The 22,211-nt window shown below is 39.6% G+C and overlaps 1 protein-coding gene across 2 annotated transcripts; it reads right to left on the bottom strand.

The window, feature by feature from the left end:
- Window positions 1-211: 211 nt before the first annotated feature.
- Window positions 212-21,228, bottom strand: irak1 (interleukin-1 receptor-associated kinase 1). Of its 2 annotated transcripts, XM_048242316.1 has the most exons (14): window positions 20,822-21,228; window positions 20,211-20,378; window positions 19,908-20,039; window positions 19,706-19,788; window positions 19,229-19,432; window positions 18,785-18,849; window positions 15,891-16,005; window positions 8,607-8,719; window positions 6,685-6,892; window positions 3,848-3,916; window positions 3,525-3,749; window positions 1,036-1,489; window positions 777-896; window positions 212-430 (listed from the first exon to the last, which is right to left on the bottom strand). In XM_048242316.1, exons 1-14 carry the CDS (start codon window positions 20,925-20,927, stop codon window positions 372-374), a joined length of 2,121 nt encoding a protein of 706 aa, XP_048098273.1. In that variant the 5' UTR covers window positions 20,928-21,228; the 3' UTR covers window positions 212-371. The 2 variants fall into 2 exon arrangements, with proteins under 2 accessions (XP_048098273.1, XP_048098274.1); XM_048242317.1 differs by lacking the exon at window positions 3,848-3,916.
- Between the last annotated feature and the right edge of the window lie 983 nt (window positions 21,229-22,211).

The following is a 22,211-nucleotide window of genomic DNA, read 5'->3' as shown; positions in this document are numbered from 1 at the left end:
AAAGCTGCAGTTGGCAAGTCTGACAGATTGAGGGGACTTAGCCAAAATTTTGAATGTTTACAACTCTCATGCCCCTCCCCCACTACCTCCGAGCACCCTCTCATCAAGTTCGTGCTCGTCAGTGCGCACCAGACTGTGATGGACAGCCCTGCTCTGATTGGACCAGAAGAACTGGGAGCTGTGGATTTTCGCAAAACAAATAACAGGCTCTAGGTGGAGGTAGAAGTGTGGGTTTTTTCCTAAAACAGGCTGATTTATGTTGTTCTGTCTGAGCATAGTGTCAGTTTCAGTGAATATGATCAACAAAAATCTTGCCAACTGCAGCTTTAACTGTAGAATATATTGTTGCATGGATGGGTGTTATATGTTTGCTAGTATTCAAACTCCTCACTCTCCACTGGCTCCTGGCTTTGGGTACTTTCTTCACCATCTGAAAGGGGTTAACATTATTTGTCATTTTGAACAGCATCCATACTACATATAATATAGCTAGTCCTGTCTATGCAGCCTGATTGTTTTCGTTGTTTTTTCCCCCCGTACCGACAGTACTCTGTGACCTTAATTTAATTAATTAATTGATTGAATTATTTGAGTGATGAATTGAATTAAATATAAAAACATTAAAACAAAAAAAATGCTGTATATTATAAACGAATATTTCAGCATAGCACTGATTCCTACTGAAATAATAGCCTATCTGTTTCAAATAATCTACCCATATCTATAAATTAAGTGATCAGTTGAGAAATGTTATGGAAACATAAACAGGAACTTACAAGAGCCACTCCCAGAGGAGAACAACCCAGATGAAGCGAGCAATCCCTTTTCATAAAGTGCCATTTTGTGTACCAATTGCTGTTTCGCGGCATTAACCACAATCCCTTCACTAGATAAACCTGTAAATGTGTGAAAATGGAGAGCAAGTTAAAATGACAGAATGACTGTTCCATTTACATGCTACATTTTTTTTGTCATTAGAACAAGGAGCTGTTTAGATACAAAGCCATGTGAACTCTCTGAAACAACAAGCTGTACCTGCTGCTGAGCTGGTCTGTGATAGACCTGCCTGTGAGCCAGATGAACTGTAATCCCCATCTCCTAGGCTCCGAATTGTCCCGGGGATGTTACTTTTGGGTAGCGTAGAAGAGTTGGAAGAACTAAAGTATTGTGAGAACCCCTGACTCTCATCTGATTCACAGGGAAAGCGGTGTGAACAGTACATGCCCAATGTCTCTTTGCTCCCATCATCTTTTTGAAATTCAGATGAATATGCCATGGAACTGAGAGAAGGCACGTGGACATGTTGAGTGCAGCAGTATGTGTCTTCTTGAGGTCCTAGCTTTGTAAATTCAGATCTCAGAGCCTCCACAGAGGTGTCTGTCCAGGCCGGCGTCTGAGGAGGAGGTGGTTGAGGGAGCTCTGACGAGATGTTAATCGATCTGCAAGTGTACATCTGATTCTTGTAGTTGTTTTGGAGTGTTTTGAATACCTGCAAAATATAATTTAAATAAAAACTTAACGTGCTTGCAAGTAGGGCTGGGCGATATGGACCAAAACTGATATCCCGATATTTTGGGGCTGATTGGCGATATACGATATCGATATTTCAAACAGAAAGAGCGAAGTGCTTCATATATTCACTCAACACAACAATTATGACAACACAGCCAGTTTTAATTATATTAATTTCAGACTGCTCTAACAGAGCTGTGCAAACAAGTGTAAACAATAACATAGGCCTACAATAGGCATAGGCTACAGTTGCTCTGATAAAGCTGTGCAAATAACAAAAGACCAAAAGTTGACCCTGACTGACAACGCAGGCCTACATTGTACTGCACAATGCAACAGGCTATTTTGGGCACAACAATATTGAAAAAACCTGCAGTTTTGTCACACAATGCAGTTTTTTTTTTTTTACCTGTAAGGGTTTGATAGGGCCTAGATGACAAGCAAATGTAGACTATGATGGCCTAGACATGTTGCTATCGACAACAAAAAAAGTTTAAAAAAAATTAGGCTACTTAAACAACGTAACTGAGTCACTCATCAAGAGTGTGATAGACGCTACCGTCGTTTTGTATGCGTTCATTTTTGCATGTTCCGGTTCGTAAGAAAAATCCCTATGCACGATTGAATGGGGTTTCAGGAATCATAAAAAATCATGCCCTAACTGCTCGCGAGTCGCGTGCATATCCTCTTAATAAAATCAGCGTTTAGGTTGTCTCCCTGAGGACTTTAGATCTGCTACCAGTGGCGTAACTATAGTAGGTGCAGCAAGTGCAGTCGCACCAGGGCCCGTGACCTCCCGGGGCCCGTCGCTACCCCCGCCCTGCCTCCTTTTTTTTTTTTTTTTTTTTTTTTTTTAGAACTTCACCATTAAGAATCAAACTATCAAATAAAAACGGCTAAATCAAATTACCATCTTGTCGTCATACTGTTTCGCCAGAGTATCTTTCTTTCTACTGAGATGCAGCAAGGATTTCTGGGTAGGCTAAGTGATTTGTTGTGATTTTTTGAATGGATGGTGGCTGCACATTTCAGTCATCGTTCTGACCAAAATGCCCTTCAAACACAAGAGGCTGCAAGAAGCAGCAGGAGCGTAAAGAGCAAGGGGAAAGGGTGTACTGCTCTCATGTTGTTTCTGACATTGCCTTTGACTGTGCAACAGCTGAGCGATCTTTTTCCAAACTCAAACTTATTAAGACCTATACCTAAGGAGCAGCATGGGGCAGGAGAGGCTCAGTGGGTTAGCTATCCTGTCCATTGAAAATACGATGAGCCAGAGCATTAAATATTGGGAACATCGTTGGCGATTTTGCACAACGATAGGCTCGTTAGATGGCCTTTTTCTAATGGCCTAATTCACGCATATTGAGGATTGTATGCATATGAATGATTTTATTTTGTTTCTGCGCAGTGCGAGTTTATAAGCAAGCAATCTAAGCTTGCAGTTTCAGCAGAGGGTTGAAAAGGCGCATTGAGTGTTCCCATAATTCCATGCGAGTTGATGTTAATGCAGTAATATTAGATTACCCTGGCCTGCAGGCTGTTAATAAAATTATTTTTTAATGTTTTCACATGTAATGGATCCTATGTAGTCGTGTGTTTTTTATTTGAAATTGTAATCTGTAACTACTAAACTACTTTGGTGCCTCAGTCCCTTTGCATAAACAATTGAAGTCACCCTTAATGTGTATTGCATGTATCAGAGCTAATTCATCCTGGGCCAAAGAATATAGGTATGGGGCCCGCGGCACATGTATTATGATATTGTCTCAACTACATATCGTTTTCAATAATATGTTGGTTGTAGTTGTAATACCAATATATCACCCAGCCAATCAATCAATCAATCAATAAGGGTGAAGAGACACAAGTAACTTGGTTTCAACCCAGAATTTAAACACTGCTACATCATAAGGGGGAAAATGAATACCACTCGGGTACAGTCAAGCACAGCTAATGTGTCAGCCGGAAAGATTGGCTTGGTTTAACAGAACCGATAACACCCATACACATACCTCAGCCATCAGGGGCCTTTTCTTCCTCCTGCGATGCAGACACTGACAAGCTAGCTGAGCAATCTCCAGAGCTCCACTGGGGACAGGTTTACCTCCAGTCACAACTTTAGAGTCCAGATGATTCCTGCAGATGTGTTGTGCTGCTGTCGAAATATTCTCAGTCTGACTGTTTTTTCCAGTGCGGGTGCTTTGTCCCTCGTCCTCAAGCTCTGCTACCAAGTCTTTCTGTGAGTAAAAGGAGTGATAAGTTAGTGTTCATTTCAGAGTTAAACAACATAGAGTATGTTTTTTTTTTTTTTTTTTTAGTAAGGCATTGCCATTACCAGGTATATAGCCTTAGACCGGTCAGTAACTTCCAAAGCTCTTCTACCAGTCAGCACTTCCAGCAAAACCTAGTTATAGTAAAATATATGAATGAAGAATGCATACGTATAAAATATATGTAAAAAATAAGAGCATTCACCAATATTGCCCTTAGAATTTACTTACATTATTTTCTTAAGAAGGTCCTATGAAAACTCTTAAGTAGACTTCATTCTTATCATACTGTATCCCATTTCTTTTTAAGTTGCCAGGGCGTGCCAGATGTTTTTATTTAGCATAGGTAAACTTTTAATCATCATAAAAGGGCATGATACTGCAGGAACGTGTGCACACAAATTGAGGCTGAGGCACCACACTATTATTTCTACCGTATATTATACCGTATATGAGCAGGACAGTCTGATTACCGTATATGACAGCTGCTTTGAAGTGAAGGTATTGCAGCAGAAATTGACCAGTAAATGAGGAAAAGAGAAGTTATATTTAATAGTTGGTATAATGGTGTATTTGGTGTGGGAAAAAATGGTATTTGTTGTCTTTATTTTTAGAAGTATATTTTTAAATAAGAATTATCCAAATATTATACATTATTATTATTATTATTCAAATGTAATAATATAATTAGTATTACTAAAACTAGATGTACAAAATATGACACCGCCCAGTCCAGCACATTTTTTCCACAAAAATAAATCACGCTGAAAGGCCTATATATGATTCTAACTGTCTCACTAAATTGCATTATCCACACTCAATTCTCACTGGTATCTGTTAGACAACAAGTACCAAAACATGATTAGTTCATAGATTTCACATGTAAAATTCATTTTATACAACCCCACCATCTTGCCTGTTCATAATTCTGAAAAATTCTTGTGCATGTACATGTTTATGTTATGTGTGTGGGTGTGTGTGTGCGTGCTTGTGTGTGTGCCTGCGTATGTGCCTGTGCATGCATGCGTACATATGTCTACTGTGTGAGTATGTGTCATACGTATGATTACTGTGAATGTATGTGTGTGCGTGTGTATCTGTTTGTGCACATGTGGGCACATGAAATGGGTTAACATGACCCCTGGAGGCAAACATATGGGAAAAAAATGGTCACCCTAGTCCCTACAGTTCTCAAGATATTCACAGAGAACTGTGTCTGCCCTACCCTCCTTTCGGGGGGTCCAGTCCAGCGGGGGGGCTACAGATCAAAACGAAAAACGACGGTTCCATGCTATCCATGTAGGGTTACATGCCCACCAAGTTTCATGTACCCCGGTCTTTCAGTGTCCCGGGAATCCTTGTTGGTGTACGTCACTAAATGTACACATAAATTATTTTATTGTAAAGCCCCCCCATGAACGAAAAGTACACAAAACTTGGCATGCATTCAAGGGTGTCATAATGATCCTACACTTTTAATTTAGTGCAATTTAGACCTTGTCAGCCAGAGATATTGTGATGAAAACACCTAATTTTTTGCTTTTTAATTTTTAACTAGGTGGCTATACATGAAATAAGTGGTAATGGGATGGGTTGACATGCCCCTTAAGACCAACATACATAAAAAAAGGTGGACCTCCTAGGCCCTAGGGTTCTCATGATATTCACAGAAAACTGTCTCCGCCACCTACAGGCCAGTTGGTGTATAGTAACAAATTAATTTATTGTGTGGCCCCCCATGAACGAATTCCACAAAACTTGGCGTGCATACAGAGGGTGTCATAATGATCCTACACTTCCAATTTAGGTGCAGTTTTGACTATGTTAGGTCACAGATACCTGCGATTACAACATCTCATTTTTACTTTTTTGTGTTTAACTAGGTGGCGCTATACACGAAATGGGTGGTTATGGAATGGGTTGACATGGCCCCTTGAGATCAACATACAAAAAAAAAATGGTCCTCCTAAACCCTACGGTTCTCGAGATATTCACAGAAAACTGTGTCTGCCCTACCCTCCTTTCGGGGGGTCCAGTCCAGCAGGGGGGGGTACAGATCAAAACAAAAAACGATGGTTCCATGTTATCCATGTGGGGTAACATGCCCACCAAGTTTCGTGTACCCCGGTCTTTCAGTGTCCCGGGAATCCTTGACGGAAATTTGAAAAAAAAAAAAAAAAAATCTGACTAAACCTAGCTTCGCTGCGCGGCGGTCATAATTATAAGAAAAATGTAGAAAATATTATCTATTATTAAAATCTTATAAAAAAAAAAAGATTTTATTCAAAAACATCACACATTCTAAAACATATAGTTGTCATTTAAATTCTATTATATTTTACACCTGCAGAAATGATGAAACAAACAAGTCAGAACTCAAATGTGCGCAGGAGTGCTCTTGAGTGTGCGTAGATTTAGTTTTTACCTAAGAACAAGGAAACATTGGTGAATGCCAGAATCTTTGTGAAAACTGCGTAAGTTAGTGGATTTTAAGAACAAATGTCTTCATAAGAATGGATGGTGAATGAGGCCCAATGGGTAGTAGGGGCAGGGGGTGAACAATTTGCCACAATCTTATACAGAAGGTGATTATTGGATTTAATTTAGTGTAAAACGACAAAAAAAAAAAAAAAAAAAAGACACCTACAAATCGCAACAGAATGTTGACAAAACTAACCGTTTCAATGAAGTGTCAAAAAACCCTAGCCTATGCTCTGCTGTCCAGATATCCTCTTTAGTTTGCGTGCAAAACAGCTTGTAATACCACTTTGTCCTAGATGTGCCACTGTATTAACTACAAGTAAGCAAGTCAGTGGAAGAGTGCCCTGTGTCTGCATTCAAGACAACTCAAATCCCACAGAATTGCACATAGCTCTTTTAATGCAAGCTTCAGGGAACTCACCACTCCAAAGCTATATACATCAATCTCCACTCCCAGCAGACCGTCCTTCAAGTATTCATCAGGCAAGTATGCCAGTGTACCCCGCACTGTCTTTGTCTGAGCAACAGTGGTCGTCTTGCCTGTGGCCCTGCCAGGGGTTTGACATAATCGAGCCAATCCAAAGTCTCCCAGCTTAGGCTCAAAATGTTCTCCAAGAAGGATGTTTGAACTACGAAAAGAATGCAAGTGTGCATCTGTGAGATTTCTGAGAAGCCAGAAGACAAACCACTATACAAATTAGACATTTCAAACAGTGCTTATCAGCGCTTATAACCAAAATATAAGGGAATAAGTTTAAAGACCAACACCATGGTTATACAAGAGTTCAAAAAGAACAAAAAAAAACTGACACAATATCTGACTGAACAACATTAACAACAACCAAATAACATACATATACAATGCTGCAATATTGAAAACTGTGACACTTTGGCTATTGACAGTGCCCTCTGCTGGTAAACAAAAAGCTTAACAAGAAGATCAGGGCATATGACAGGCTGCAGCTTTGCCTTCCATGGCCCTTTGAAAACACTTCCATGTGAATCAACTTAACTGGTACAATTTGTCCTATTCATCCTAAAGTGATGATAAACACAATGAAACTGTCTGAGCAAGACAGTTTCCACACTCTGGGAAGTGTTCCTGAGTATTGTGGTTCTGGCACATTCCCACTGATATTTTAAGGGGTAACTTTAAGGGCAAATCTCATCCAATCAGAACGCATGGAGCCACTAATGCAGTGGCCTACCAAAAAGTTGCCCCATGTATCATCACCTTTAGGCAAAATGACATAATGACATAAAAAGGACAAAATGACATAAGCCTAACAGCTGTTGAGTCAAGGCTATATGTTTAGCCTATTGAATAACTTCATGATAGAGAAGACAAACCTTTTGTGGAATGATGCATCATCATATGAAATTTGCAATGATGTGACTCAAAAACAACCAATAAGTGACATCAAGCTTTGTCTGCCACTCATTGTCTGTAGCTGCTTTGCATGAAGAAATGTCCTAAAGAAAGTCAGTTGTTTCAATTTGGGACCTTGCAGTCGGAATTGTCGTTTGTTTATTCAAAGTCTAAAAACAGTTCGAAGTAGCCTGGACTATTCGAAGTGTCAGTTTATTGCACATCATTTGTATGTCGTTTTAAACAGCCACTTCATACTTGTGTTTGTTGGCGTGGTGTTGCAAAATCCGCGGAATCATTTTATGCAACCAAACCGCATACATCTTTATTGTTGATGTCAGACATGATAATCATCCATACATCTTGCACTAGCTTAACTTTTTTCAATGCCTTGCTTCTATCCTCTATGGTAGCCTACAGTGCGGTATGAGAGGGGGAGTGGCTACAGTAGAGCAGCGAAATCAATCGGACAAACGGTTCGACAGATATGCGACACACACACACACACAAAAACACACACACAGACGTTCCTGTAATTTATAGATAGATACAAATAAGTCTGCATGGTGTCTAGGACGCAAATTATAATCCTCGTAATGATCAGGGCCCCCAACATTTTTCAATGCAAAACCAGCATTGTTCTTTTTTGAAGTCTTTCTGATCTGAGAAGATCAGTTTCACATTGTGACACAGGGCAGATGATGCATGATGATATGAGGTTGAAATTAAACTAGCTAAACCTCAAGTTTTTATATTAACCTCAAGTATATTTTTTGACCTTTTCTGCCTTTACTCAAATAGGATAGTGAAAAGACTGACAGGAAGGGAGTGGGAGAGAGAGATGGGATGGAATCAGGAAATGGCACTTGGACACATGGCAAATGCCCACAGCACCTCCATAAACCTAAATGTTGACATATGAGCTGCACATTCCTCATCAGTACACATAAGTAGTATATTGTAGAGTACAACACCTCTTGACGTCTCCGTGGATGACCTGTGGTGACCAGGAGTGAAGAAATTGCAGGGCCTTTGCAGCTCCCATCAGCGCTCCCAGGCGCTGAGACCAGGAGAGGACAGGAATGTCCTAAAAACAAAGTCAATCTGAATCTATATACAGTATATGTGTGTGTGTGTGTGTGTGTGTGTGTATATATATATATATATATTTATTAGACACACACACACACGTTTGTTTATATATACACGACAATATATATATACACATACATACATACATACATACATACATACATACATACATGCACACATAGTTGTAAAAGTAAGAGAGGAAGTAAGCTGTGGTTGAATGGTGTTGGTGTGAAATGAGAGTTTGTGGGGATGTTGGTGGCGCATGCAAGCATGTAAGACACAGACACATTTAAAACAGCAGTAAGGAGTTTTGGTCTAAAACTAGTTGGGGCATATTCATGAGCCCCCATGTTCATGCCCCCAGAGTGTAGCCAGAGACTTTCTAATGTGGAGACACAGCACAAAAAATACTCCATAGAAATGCATGGGGCTAGTTTGTCACGCCAATATGGCCGTTGTCTACACATATCCCACCCCTTCCTCGGCAAAACGTCGACATGTAAATACATTGAGCCAATCATATGGTGTGTTGTGAAGACATCGTGCCAATCATGTGTTGTGATCTCGCCGCTGGAGCAAGATTGGTGTCATGAAGCCTTGCGCACGCACAGTTCGACCCAAAGACTGTGCCCGATGAGTGCCCATAAAACGTTGGTATATGGCCGCCGAGTGGAGGGACTTGCCTAAAAGGACTTTGGTGTTGCACTGTAACTGCCTGGCAGCTCTAGCTGTTGGCTGCAGCAATTCAACTCTATCAACTCAAACATTGCCAGTCTCTTGCTGGATTTGGAAAAAAAAAGACATGAAGCCACCCAGGTGAGCAAAGAAGACTTTTAACTTGGGGATGAATTTAATGCCATGACTCAAGACCAGATTTAAGCGAATGACATAGGAGTGGACAAATGTTGCTCTTGGAGCCACTTTTCTTACTTTGGCCCGCAAGCCATTAAGGTCTCAGGCCATAACCTGATGCAGCACCATCATGCAGCACCTGGACAGCGTCTCGGCTGTTCGACATATTGAAAAAGCCAAGAAAACATTCCTGAATGGTGCCCTGAGTATTCACATATCTAAGGAGAGCTGTGAATGACAAGGGTGTAATTTCCCCGCAGCAAGGTAAGTATGAGCATGATTGTGTAGGGCCTTATATGTGAATAAATTTAATATGCAACAGGAAGCCAATGAAGCAGGATGATGCACAGGAAACTTGGTGTGAGTGCTGACACGACATAATAGCATTGAGTTGCCATGACAACTCTGACCTGCTTAGTTTTTAGTAATTCTCAGAAGTTGATGACATGAAGACATGTGATGTCAGCAGGAGGAAGAGAGGCAGTGGACTTATTAGACATGTAAAGCTGGATGTCATCAGCATAACAGTGAAACTGAACACCATGTTGCCGAAGGATACTGCCAAGTGGGAGGAGATGGATGATTAATAGCAGAGGCCTCAAAGGGAATCCCCTTTATAACTGCAGATCTGTCCGACTTGCAGCTCATCTTCTGCACAAACTTTGTCCTGTCCGTGAACCACTGGATGGACTCTGCCATGAACTCCAAAGCTGGCAAGAGATTCTAGTTTAAAGTTTAATCTAATTTAATCTAATCATGTCCAGACAGACATGGCTCAAAAAGATCATTCTCTTTCAGGTGGTCCTGGAGATGCAACTACCTCTCAAAGACTTTAGATATAGACCCTTTCATCAATAAAAACAAAAACAATGCTTGAACGTTCTATTTGGGCCCCAATCTACTTCCTCTACATATGGAATGTTAAAAAGGAAGTCTTGTGGGGCCAACTATGATGCTGATAATGGAACTCTCTTGAAAGGGTCCATAAATGGCAGATTGGATATGGGTAGATAATTATTGAAGTCATCAGGATTCATTCCAGGTTTCATCAATCTGCCAAGAGAAGAAGGTTGCCTTTGGTGGCTATTGCTGAAATCAAATTGTTTTGAGTGGTTTTGGACATGCCAGTGAAAACTGATAAAGTTTGCCAATGCTCTGCTAGTACATTGTCATATGGTGGCATCACCTCTGCCGGCTCTCTATAGTTGCCTTTTTGCCGGAATTGGTCCTCTCAATATGCCCCCTGAAGAATAACTCTTGCATGCCTAGATAGGGACACGTTTTTTTGTAAATTCAAAATAGTAATATTAATAGTGTCTTTAGTCAATTCAATTGACATGTTTTTATTTTTCTCTGAATTTTTAGATGGTAGTCAGCCCTTCCCTCACTGGAGGAGCGTCCACTGACGTATAGAAGTCTTTGATCTTTAGCATGGCTTCACGCTTGGCTAAATAATTCACACTTGTATTTTTTCAGTGTGGAAATGCCACCCTGTTACTCATAAGCATGGTTTCCACTGTTAAATATAGCATGGGAGAATGCAGAAACTGCCTGCTCCCTGGTGATTTTCCACTGGGCCAACCAGCATGTTTCAGGAGTTAAGTGAAGACAAACAGGAAGTGACTTAGCTTATTTTAGGCAACTAAAAACAACCAAGCCTGGTGCTGATAATACAACAGAATCGGATCATTCAGAGTCAAACACAGAGGTCATGACAGTTTGTTGTTTTTTAGTAAACAGTTTTAGTTGTAGACTATCTGTACTACCTGTGCTCCAATGTTAGTGAGTGGAGTGCCACGCTGTCCATGTAGTTAACAAAGGGAAAACTGTTAAAGCAGTAATCAATCCCTGTCTACATGGAATAGGTATGCTAACTCCTTCAACTGATACAAGTTTCAAATAAAATAGGTTCATATTAATTGTTCCAGTTGTTACAATAAGATCTGCTAAGTGATGGTAAATACTATTAAGGCACATTCGTGCACAATAGTTCTAAAGGGATGTTCACACCAAGAACAATAATTATAACTATAACAACAAAAAAGTATTGTTCTAGCTAATATGAATGACAACGTCCACACATAAACTATAATGATAACCACATAAAGAACTATGTCGTTGGTGACCACTTTCAGAGCGATTTTGAGAACGATAAAAAGCAGAGAGCCAGTCAGAATCCATCACATTTTAGCCATCTCATTCATCGACCCAAGGAGAGACTATTTATCGTTGATCGGTGTGGACACTTTATGCAACCCCAAATCAGAAAAAGTTGGGACGTTGTGTAATATGCAAATAAAAAAAACAATGTGATAATCAGCAAATCTAGTAAACGCATACTTAGCTGCAGAAAGGATGCAGACAACATATCAAATGTTGAAAATTACATACATGATTATTTCATGGAAAATATGTTCATTTTGAATTTGATACCAGCAACCCATTTCAAAAAAAGTTGGGATGGGGCCAAGAAAATGCTAGAAAAGTTGTGTAATGATAAAGAAAAAAAAGGAGGAATATTTTACAACTATATATACTAATAAGGTAACTGGCAACATGATTGGGTATGAAAAAGAGCATCCCAGAAAGGCAAGAGTCTCTTAAAGTAATGACGTAGAGGTATTCATCACTCTGTATAAACTTTCAGACAAATGATGAAACAATATATTTACAATGCTTCATAACATAAAATTGTGAAGTATTTGGGGAGTTCATCATCTACCAGTGTTGTAGTCTAGTCACTATGCCTCGAGTCCGATTCTCCACTGTTCAAGTCCGAGTCAAATCCAAGTCATTAAAAAAAAATCCAAGTCAAGTCCGAGTCGAGTCCACTACTCATCCGAGTCAAGTCCGAGTCAAGTCACTATTAAATGCAAAACTGACAAACTTTGGGGCATTCATGTCTCCAGGCATTTGGCGCCATTAAAGTTAACGTCCGTTTTGTAGGAAAATGACGTGATGTATGACATGAAGCAGTAACACTCCATTGCACTAATGTTAATACTAAAAATAATTTAGATATTAAAATCCTATACCAAATAATATTCTAATGACATATTACAGTTATAGCCTAATGACATACAAAAAAAAGTCGAGTCCTCGTCTCAATTTCCAAGTCTGCATGGTCTGAATGTACGAGTCCGAGTCCAAGTTCGAGTCATTCAGTGCTCAAGTCCAAGTCAAGTCAAGAGTCTATAAATTTAGCTCATGACTCAGACTCGAGTCCGAGTCCTGGACTCGAGTACTACAACACTGTCATCTACAGTACATAATATCATTAAAATATTCAGAGAATACAATGAAATCTTTGCAAACAAGGGACAGAGCTGAAAAACAATATTGGATAGCCATGGTCTTTTGGACCTCAGATGGCACTGCATTAAAACCAGACCTGTTTCTGTAATCATTGTATGGGCTCAGGTAAACCTCTGATAACCATTGTCTATGAGCACAGTTTGATACTCAATTCACAAATGCTAGTGTGAACTTTACCATGCAAAATATAGAATTGTATTTAGACGTGATGCGTGTCTTATCTGAGCCTGAGCTTGTTTAAAATGGAGCTGAAGTGGAAAAAGGTCTTGTGGTGAGATCAATCAACATTTGCCATTCTTTTTGGAAATCATGGACTCCTCTGGGCTTAATTAGTGCATACAGCATGGGTATCATGCACATCTGGCAAAGCATAATCAATTCTGAATGATGTATACAGGTTTTGAGCAACATATAGGGCCATCCAGGCAATGTCTTTTTCAGGGAAGACCTCGAATATTTTAGGAAAACAATGGCAAAATAAATTCTGCACATATTTAAACAATATTTTTGTATTTTTACCCTGTGTGTTTTTTTACTGTGATATAGATCCCCCTGGGTCTGAAATAAAGAAGAAAGAAGATTTCTCCAAAGAGGAAAAGTCCAGGTGCCAAAATGGCCTGTCTGCAGTCCAGACCTGCCAAATTAGGCGCATCATGGAATGAAAATCATGATTAAGAATACCCCATATTAGGGGTGGGCGATATATATCGTCTGCAATAATATTGTGATGAGCGTTTTATTGATGTGCAAATTGACATTATCGAATGTTTAAATTACTTAGGGGGGAAAACACTCAAAATCATGCATTAAAACCCTATACATTCACTAAATCCAGGAGGAGTAGCCTATGCGAGAGAAGCCCCAGGCTGCAGCAGAGCAAGTCACATGATCGCAAGTGGGTCCACCTTGTCACACGCCTAATATTTATTTTGTGCGGCTACTTCGTTGAAGTGGCATTGAGTCAACCCTTTTGTAAATGGACTGAAGTTCGCTTATATTACTCTATACCACCTTCTGTAAACCAACTGCATACTACTGTCTACACTGCACTATATATCTTGTCCTGCCTATGCACCACTTGTCTATACTTTGTATATCACATTGCACTTTTCTGCTTTTTGCACTTATGGTTAGACGCCAACTGCATTTCGTTGGCTTTGTACGTCTCTGCACAATGACAATAAAGTTGAATCTAATCTAATTATCTACTTTTATCGATTATGCTAACCGTTAGCATCTCTATGGGATTTTTCTAATACATTAGCCATAAACTAAGGCATTAGTTTATCTTCTGTAACTTGGAATTCTAGCCTAAGCCAACTTGATTACTTTTAAACAAAACATCAAAGGAAATAACTGAGATGTCCTCTGTTGGTCTGCTTAGTTTTACAGTGAATCCTAAGTAAAGGTTTGAAAGGATCTTCTGCTTCATATCAGACTTTCTCTTGGGAAACTGTTAGGCCTATCTAGCTTCTCAATGTAGCCGGCTAGCTAGAACATGTCATTGCCACACACGCAAGTGGGGGCAGAATTGGAAATGTGTCAGACTGACAATGCATTGGTTGATTTGGTTAAAAAGTCACAGGTTAGGTTATTGGTTATTATTGTAATGATGCTATTCATAAATAATGAGCTGTAAAGTTTTAAAGGATCGACTAATTATTGTTAACATCAAAATCACAAAAAATAGAGATATTATTTTTTGTCCATATCGCCCACCCCTACCTCAAACCCCATATCGGATAGATATGAGACAACATTTCATTCTCAAAACTCTAGCAACTGGTCTCCTCAGTTCCTAAACATTTATAGAATGTTGTAAAATGAAGAGGTGAAGCAGCACAGTGGCAAACATGCCCCGTCCCAACTTTTGTTGAAACATGTTGCTGGAATCAAATTCAAAATGAACTTATATTTTCCATGAAATAAGTTGTGTATGTCCTTTTTGCAGCTAAATATGGGTTTACGAGATTTGTATATTGTCACATTCTGTTTTTATTAGCATTTTACACAATGTCCCAACTTTTTCTGATTTGGGGTTGTAGTTATAGTTTTCTTTATAGTTATCGTTTCTGGTGTGAATGACCCTTAAGAACACAGTTCTACTAACTTCTAACTGCAGAGGCTAACCCTAGACCTACACAGTTCCTAGGGCTTTTTTCTGTTCACATCTGCACACAGTAGGAACTCTGAGATGACTTTAACACACGTTAGTAGCCCAATATGTTACATGAACATAGAGTAATGAAATCAATCTAGCTACTGAAGTTTATTGACAAACTAGAAGCTTGTGGTATCAGGAAGCATTAAAAAAGAATAGCATTGCCCTTATTCTTATTCTTCTCATCAGTCCAGAAGGCATTTGTCGCATGACAGTAGTCAGCCTCTGCGGTCTTCTCGTGCAGTTTTAAATGTTAAGCAAATTTAAAAAGAAGCTGAATTATTTTTATAGTGATTGTTAAAAGTGGCACTTCTGCTGCCTTGGCCAAGTTAGCATGTACATTAGTCATGGTTCCTATGCACAGAAAAGGATCCTACCCAAAAGTAGGAGCTCAAATAGTTACAGGTACTGCGGTCAGAGGAACTCAATAATTCCTAGTTCCATGCTGTCCGAATGCACGAAAAAAAAAGGTGTTTTAAGTGCAACAAAAACACCCTACAGTGTGAAAGGGCTTTGGCATGGTACCAAAACAGATAATCAGTTGGGTGCATACGAGTAACGCCGAACGGATGTAGTTTGACAGCAAACATAAGAGCAGTCAGGCGACTACAGACCTTAGTCATGTCACATCATATTAACAAAAGTTAATATTAATCAAATTCTAACATCTGCATTCTCAGCCAGATTTGTACGATCATGTAGGAAGACTGAGATATGTTGACCCTATGCCTATTATTCGACCAATACTTTTGAGGTTATTTTAGTGGACATGTCGACTGGTGGACCCAGTTACAATAGCCTTTTCCCCAACTGGGGGGGCGAGGATAAAAAGGCTTACCTGACAGTGGAGTCTGTCCTCCAATGACCCATTTGGCATAAAGGCATACAAGAGGCAATGGGTTCCCTCTCCAATGCTATAGCCTGCAAAATCCAGGATGTTGGGGTGTCTATATCTGGAATGGTGAAGCACAGGGCAAGAGCCCATAAGCAGAGAGTAAGTTATGATCTACAACTACTTCTACTGGGTCATTCCACGTCAATTCAGCCAGGGCCCACGCACTTAGGTCTCAAATAAATTACCAGGTGTACCCATGTTACCCAGGAGACACACTGTAAAATTACTCTTATGTAAGATCAATACTTTCCAAGATACAGCCAGTTTTACAGGGGGAGGGGGGTGTTGATTTTGTCCAGCCTCTTTTTTTTGTCAAAGTTCACAAGCCCACAGCGCAAGAATTTTGCATGCTGGTACATAAATAGGAATAGTATGTAGCAAAATCGTCACGTTTGGTCTGGATAATCCTGCATGGTCATAGCTGTCCCTCAAAGTTGATACAAATTTTATTGGAGTTTTTGGCTGGGCTCTGTTTAAGCCTTCAGAAGACATATTTGTACTCAACATAGGCTCTTGATTTATTTTCCTTACTGAGATAAGTAGAAACACTCTCACAAAAAATAATGAACAGAAAATAAATTCCTTCAGGGTCTGAACAGCAGACCTTAGAAGTCTAAAAGTAAAAAATCATTTTGGTTCTCATTTTCAGAGCACCTAAACACCTTGTGGGAATATACAAAGATTTTTTAAATATTTTTTTCTTTATTCTCCATGATCTTTTCTTTTTAAAAACACCAATTTGACTTGTCTTATGCAAATCTTTCTTTTTCACTTTCCACCCTGAACATGGGCAAAATGCACCATTGACATCAATATGTTTTGTATAGAGCTACCACAGGTTACGCTATACAACCACAGGTGGCAGTGTGGTGACTATATAAAACATATTGATGTCAATGGGTCATTTTGCCCATTTTCAGGGTGGAAAATAAAAAAGAAGGGATCATGGAGAATAAGAAAAAACATATTTAAAAAAATCTTTGTATATTCCCACAAGGTGTTTGGGTGCTCTGAAAATGATAACCAACATGATTTTTCAGACTTGTGAGGTCTGCTGTTCAGACCCCCTCCCCCTGTAAAACTGGCTGTATCTTGGAAAGTATTGATCTTACATAAGAGTAATTTTACAGTGCGTCTCCTGGGTAACATAGGTACACCTGGTAATTTTTTCAGAATTTTTTGAGACCTAAGTGCGTGGGCCCTGGTTGAACTGATGTGGAATGACCCTACTGTCTTTGAAATCTACACACCTTTGCACTATGTTCACATTACAAGCCTCATTCTTCAGTTCTGACTTTTTTTCTCAAATCAGATTTGCCCATCTTGACAGGTAACATTTATACTTACTGATGACAAGTCAGGCGGGGATCACACTGACCAGCGGCAAGCGGCAGGTTTCCTATTGTTCTCTATGGTTCGGCAGCGGAATGGTGGCACATTCCTTTACCTCTTATCAATCACTCATAGACGTATCTTACTGTAAAGCGACCTAGAAATATAATTTTGAAGGCCAAATGTGTAGGCTGCACATTAAAGTTTTCTTCCTCATTGATGTAAGCCTACGTGAGAACGGGAAAGTTTCTGTTTTCTTTGGTCTGATAACTTCGTGTTTTTGCTTTTGGCCTCTTCAAGAAGTCATCACAAATAGGCTATCCATTTGTAATTATTCTGAAGAAATGTTCTTTTTAGCTAAGAGATTTAGGAGAAGAAACAGCCACCTAAACAGTTGTTGCTGACCAGATTTCTCACGGAGTTTGCACCCGATTGGTCCAATTCAATTTGTTTTAGAGTTGGCGGCCTATTAAAAAAACATTAGTCTATGCATTAAGCTGTTCTTGTTGTCTTCAGAAGTTGATCGAACATAGGCTAGCTTACCTCACAAGTTATAATAATGCCTTACAAATTTTACCACCTGCGTGAATGGAGCATTTAGAAGCTGCGCTTTGTAGTTCGAACTTAAAAGCTGATTTTCTCAAACATTAAAGCTGATTTCCTACAACCTTTAAATGCCTTGCTCAAGGGCACAACAGTGGAAGACAGGAATTGAACCCACAACTTTTCGGGCTACTGCATGCTAGCCCAGCTCCTTAGCCACTACGCTACCACTGCCCATTGTTTGTGCATTGCACCATTGTAGTGGTTCATGCAAGTTGTATGTGTTCCTAAAGGAAGGACTGAACACAGACACACAATGGGCTGCTAGAGGGATGTGGGCAGAATGTTGCTAAATTTGACAAAAGCATAGAAGATTACAATCAAGGACTGCGCCTTTAAAAGTTATTGCCCTGTGGCATATTTGAATGGTGTTTCATGTATGCTTTTTAAGGCCAAAGCTAGAATGTCACCCAAAGACCTTGGAAAAGAAAAGGAGACACACAAAAGATAGAAAACACTGACCACTGAAAAGAATTGCAGAGGAAAAGAAGCCCATTGATTTTGAAAGGTCTGCAGGCAGATGAGGAGATATGCAGCAGCAGCATGTAGGATTTCCATGTATGGACTTACCTGGATTAACAAAAAGTTGTAAAGAATAATTGATGCAAGACTGATTTCAAACATCACTTCAGTTGTGATAAATTCATTGTTCTCACTAGTAATCGATCACATTATGCAACCAACACCTTTATATGGGTTCTAAATCTGAGTAATTTCCCTTAATTTACTCTTGCATTCTGGGATACATCATGGACTCTATAGAGGTGCTGTAACAATATTACTGATGTGATATATACAAACTACATGACAAACGAAGCAATTGTGCCTTTAATAGAAATATTTAAAGAAGGAAAAAAGCAAGAGATAGTGTTTTGCAATTTAAAAAGTACTAGTCATCTTACAATGATAGTTTCTCCACTTCTGTCTTAAAGCTTTGTTTCACTAATGTCCAGTCAAGTTGAGAATCCTAGAAAGAAAGACAATGGTAAGCTAGATCATTCAAGGGTTGTTGTAATGCCAGACATTCACAGAGTAATTTAGGTATATAGGTTTAGATATAAGGTTGTATATTTGTCAACACATTCAGTAGAATCATGGCAACTCGGGCATTAATCTGGTATTTTAATCAATGCTTTTGTAAATGTCTTTAAAAATTCCTGATACACACGGACTATACTGTTTGAATGTGATGCCATGACATCCATGTAATGAGCTATTAAAAATATCATTTTTTGGGTGAATGCCAGTGAAGTCACAATACACCAAAAAAATGCCCACTGAACCAAATAAACATGACAATTTTCTAATGGCTGGATCTTAGTGTCTGAGTCATTAAGTTGAGATACCTCTTTCAGTTTCTTCACAGCATAATCAGTATTTCGCATAGTGGCTCTGTACACCATTCCAAACCCCCCCTCTCCAATCTGGCGTGCCAAAGAGAAGTTCTCCGTCCCTCTCTGAATCTCCTCAAATGACCAGCACATGGCACAAGAGGAGAGAGAATTGTATAGATCCACCGATTTCAGGCTAGCTGGTTGTGCGGAAGAGGCCTGCAAAACAGTGTTTGTATTTAAAAAGGTATGTTAACAGGACCAACAATATCAAACACTATATTGTATTGTTTTGCACTGTGTTGTATTGTAACAATATGACATATTGTAAACCCACAAATATCATAACCAAATACTGAGAGGAGCTAACTCATCACAACCAAAGAGCCCCAAGAGTAGTACTATCAAGGTGATGGTGAAATGATGCTCCACTTCCCACACAAAGTTAAAAAGACACACTGCTTAAAGTGAAATTAAGCTTTGTATCTGAACCTCTGGTAAAGCAGTAGGCTTTCTCCCTTCATGAGACACCAACTCAGCAGGTGGAGGACCAGGTAAGGGTAGATGTTTGGATTCTGTAATAAAAGACCATTGATTTACAGTGACATTCTGAAACAAATATCACAAGTTGGTAAAAACAAAAATGCAAAAAGCATGATTAACACAATTCTGGGGATATGAACAGTTCCTTAACCTGAAACTGGCTTGGTATGCTTGGGCTCTTTGACTGGATAGAACAAAGAAGATGGTGGTGAAAAAGACGAACGTGGTGGTGAACGAGGGGGGCAGGGAGGCTGCTCTGAAGGGGGTGACTGGGTCTGCATCCCTGTGAATGAAATGTTAGAATGTTAGAACTTTCAAGTTACTACTCAAACAAATTAACAGAGCTTTAGTGAACAGTGTAAAATATCAAAGAATCTACTTTATTTTAAAGAACCACCTCCGTCAAAATAAATAGTTCTGCAGCATTACAACTCAATAGGCGAATGGTGCTCACAGTTAAAGATGATATCTCGAGCTCTGTACATCTTCAGGTCCGTGAGAATAGTGAGTAGATCTGACACAGTGCCATTTCGACAGCTCCAAATGTTCATTAACCGGTTTGTCCTGTCCTCATAACGCTCGATCAATCGAAGTTCAGTTTGATCCAGTACCACGTGCGAGGCTGTAATAGTGAAACATGATAAAAAGTGTCATGAATGAATCGTTCAAAATATATTCCTAGTGGATTTGGGTGTATCTTTCTCTCAATCAGCCACTCAGTCTCAGGAACCACTTGGTGTGTTAGTGCTTCCTACCTATCTGTCCCTTTCATAAAGGCTAGTTTAAAATGAGGATTACAAAAAAGAACAACTAGCTAACAAGTCGGTTGTTTACTAAACACAGGGTGTGAACGTGTCTGCCTTTGGCTTCATTGACCGTTTTGATAGCTAATCGTGGGATAACTCACGTTTACATATAACTTCACGTTAGCTAGCTAAGTTAACTTTTCAGCTAACACCAGACAAATATCCTAACGAATGTCCCCCTATCCAAAATTAGAGCCTCACTTGATTATTAAAGTTAAAGACTGAGTCCTTGAATGATTTATTCATTATGGTTTCTTACCAAATCCAATCCAATCTGACTGTGAAAGGGTATCCATTAGCCTTGTGAAGTCGTAGAGCACAACTGGGGGTAACTCGTGAATGTAAACGTTTTTAGTCTTCGACATACTGAGGAAGTATCGCGTACGTAGATTTTATCTCCCCTTTTCCATATGACATTCCATAAAGACTATTAGAAAGCTCCGTACCATCGCCCCTTCAAAATAACTCAAGTAAATTAAGATCAATGGTCCTGTCAATCGCCAAAATCGCTAGTACGCAACGCTAACCTGTTGCTAATCCAGTGGTCATCCAATGAGCACAGACCACACAGACTATCCTCCATGAAGGAAAAAATCCATGATGTCATAAGGTTTCCACCTAGTGGCACTAGGTGTTACACGTAGATTGTAGTTTGGATCGAAATGGTTCTATTTTGAGGTCTAGATTAGACAAGATAAAGATGAGCAAAATAAAGTGCCAAGACTACGAACGTTTCAAGGAAGTTTAGAATGTTTACACTTGGCCATGTGTGTCCATGTGACATGAAGGTAACGACATCATTGAGAATTTGTAAGACTTGGCTATCCAAATGCTGCACTGTCATCCTTGAGGATTCCTATAGGATTTCAGCTGCTGGGGACTTCTTAATCGTGTTTTTCATTCCATGATGCACCCAATTAGACAGGTCTGGACTACAGACGGGCCATTTTAGCACCTGGACACTTCCTCTATGGAGAAATACTGTTTAAATATGTGCAGAATTCATTTAGCCATTGTTATCCTGAAATATTCGAGGTCTTCCCTGAAAAGACATTGTCTGGTTGCTCAAAATCTGTGTACATCATTCAGATTTGATTGTTCCTTGGCAGATGTGCAACATGCCCATGCCCTAGGCACTAATGCTGATTATACAGTAGTCCGGGTCTCATAACAATGTTGAGACTGCCTTCTTGGAGGAGGTGGAGAAGCTGTCTCCAGCTGAATGTCAACCAAGGAGCTTGTGGACTTCAGTGCATGGGGGCCGCAGACAGTTTGTCCAACGACCAACATGCACTGAATTAAAGCCACAGTACACTGAAGACAGTAAAGCATGGTGGTGCACAATACATGTTATGAGGATGTTTCTCATACTATGGTGTTGGATCTATTTATCGCACACCAGAGATCATGGATCAGTTTCAGTACATCAAAATATTTGAAGGTCATGTTGTCTTATGCTGAAAAGGAAATGCCTTTGAAATGGGTGTTTCAACAAGACAATGACCCAAAACACACCAGTAAGCGAGCAAAGTCTTGGTTCCAGACTAACAAGATTGACGTTATGGAGTGGCCAGCCCGATCCCCAGACCTAAATCCTATGGAAAACTTGTGGGGTGACATCAAAAACCCAGAAATGCAGAGGAATTGTG

The sequence above is a fragment of the Alosa alosa genome, chromosome 4, assembly GCF_017589495.1.
Source record: "Alosa alosa isolate M-15738 ecotype Scorff River chromosome 4, AALO_Geno_1.1, whole genome shotgun sequence".
Lineage (NCBI taxonomy): Eukaryota > Metazoa > Chordata > Actinopteri > Clupeiformes > Clupeidae > Alosa > Alosa alosa.
This window is presented reverse-complemented; position numbering and strand designations above follow the sequence as displayed.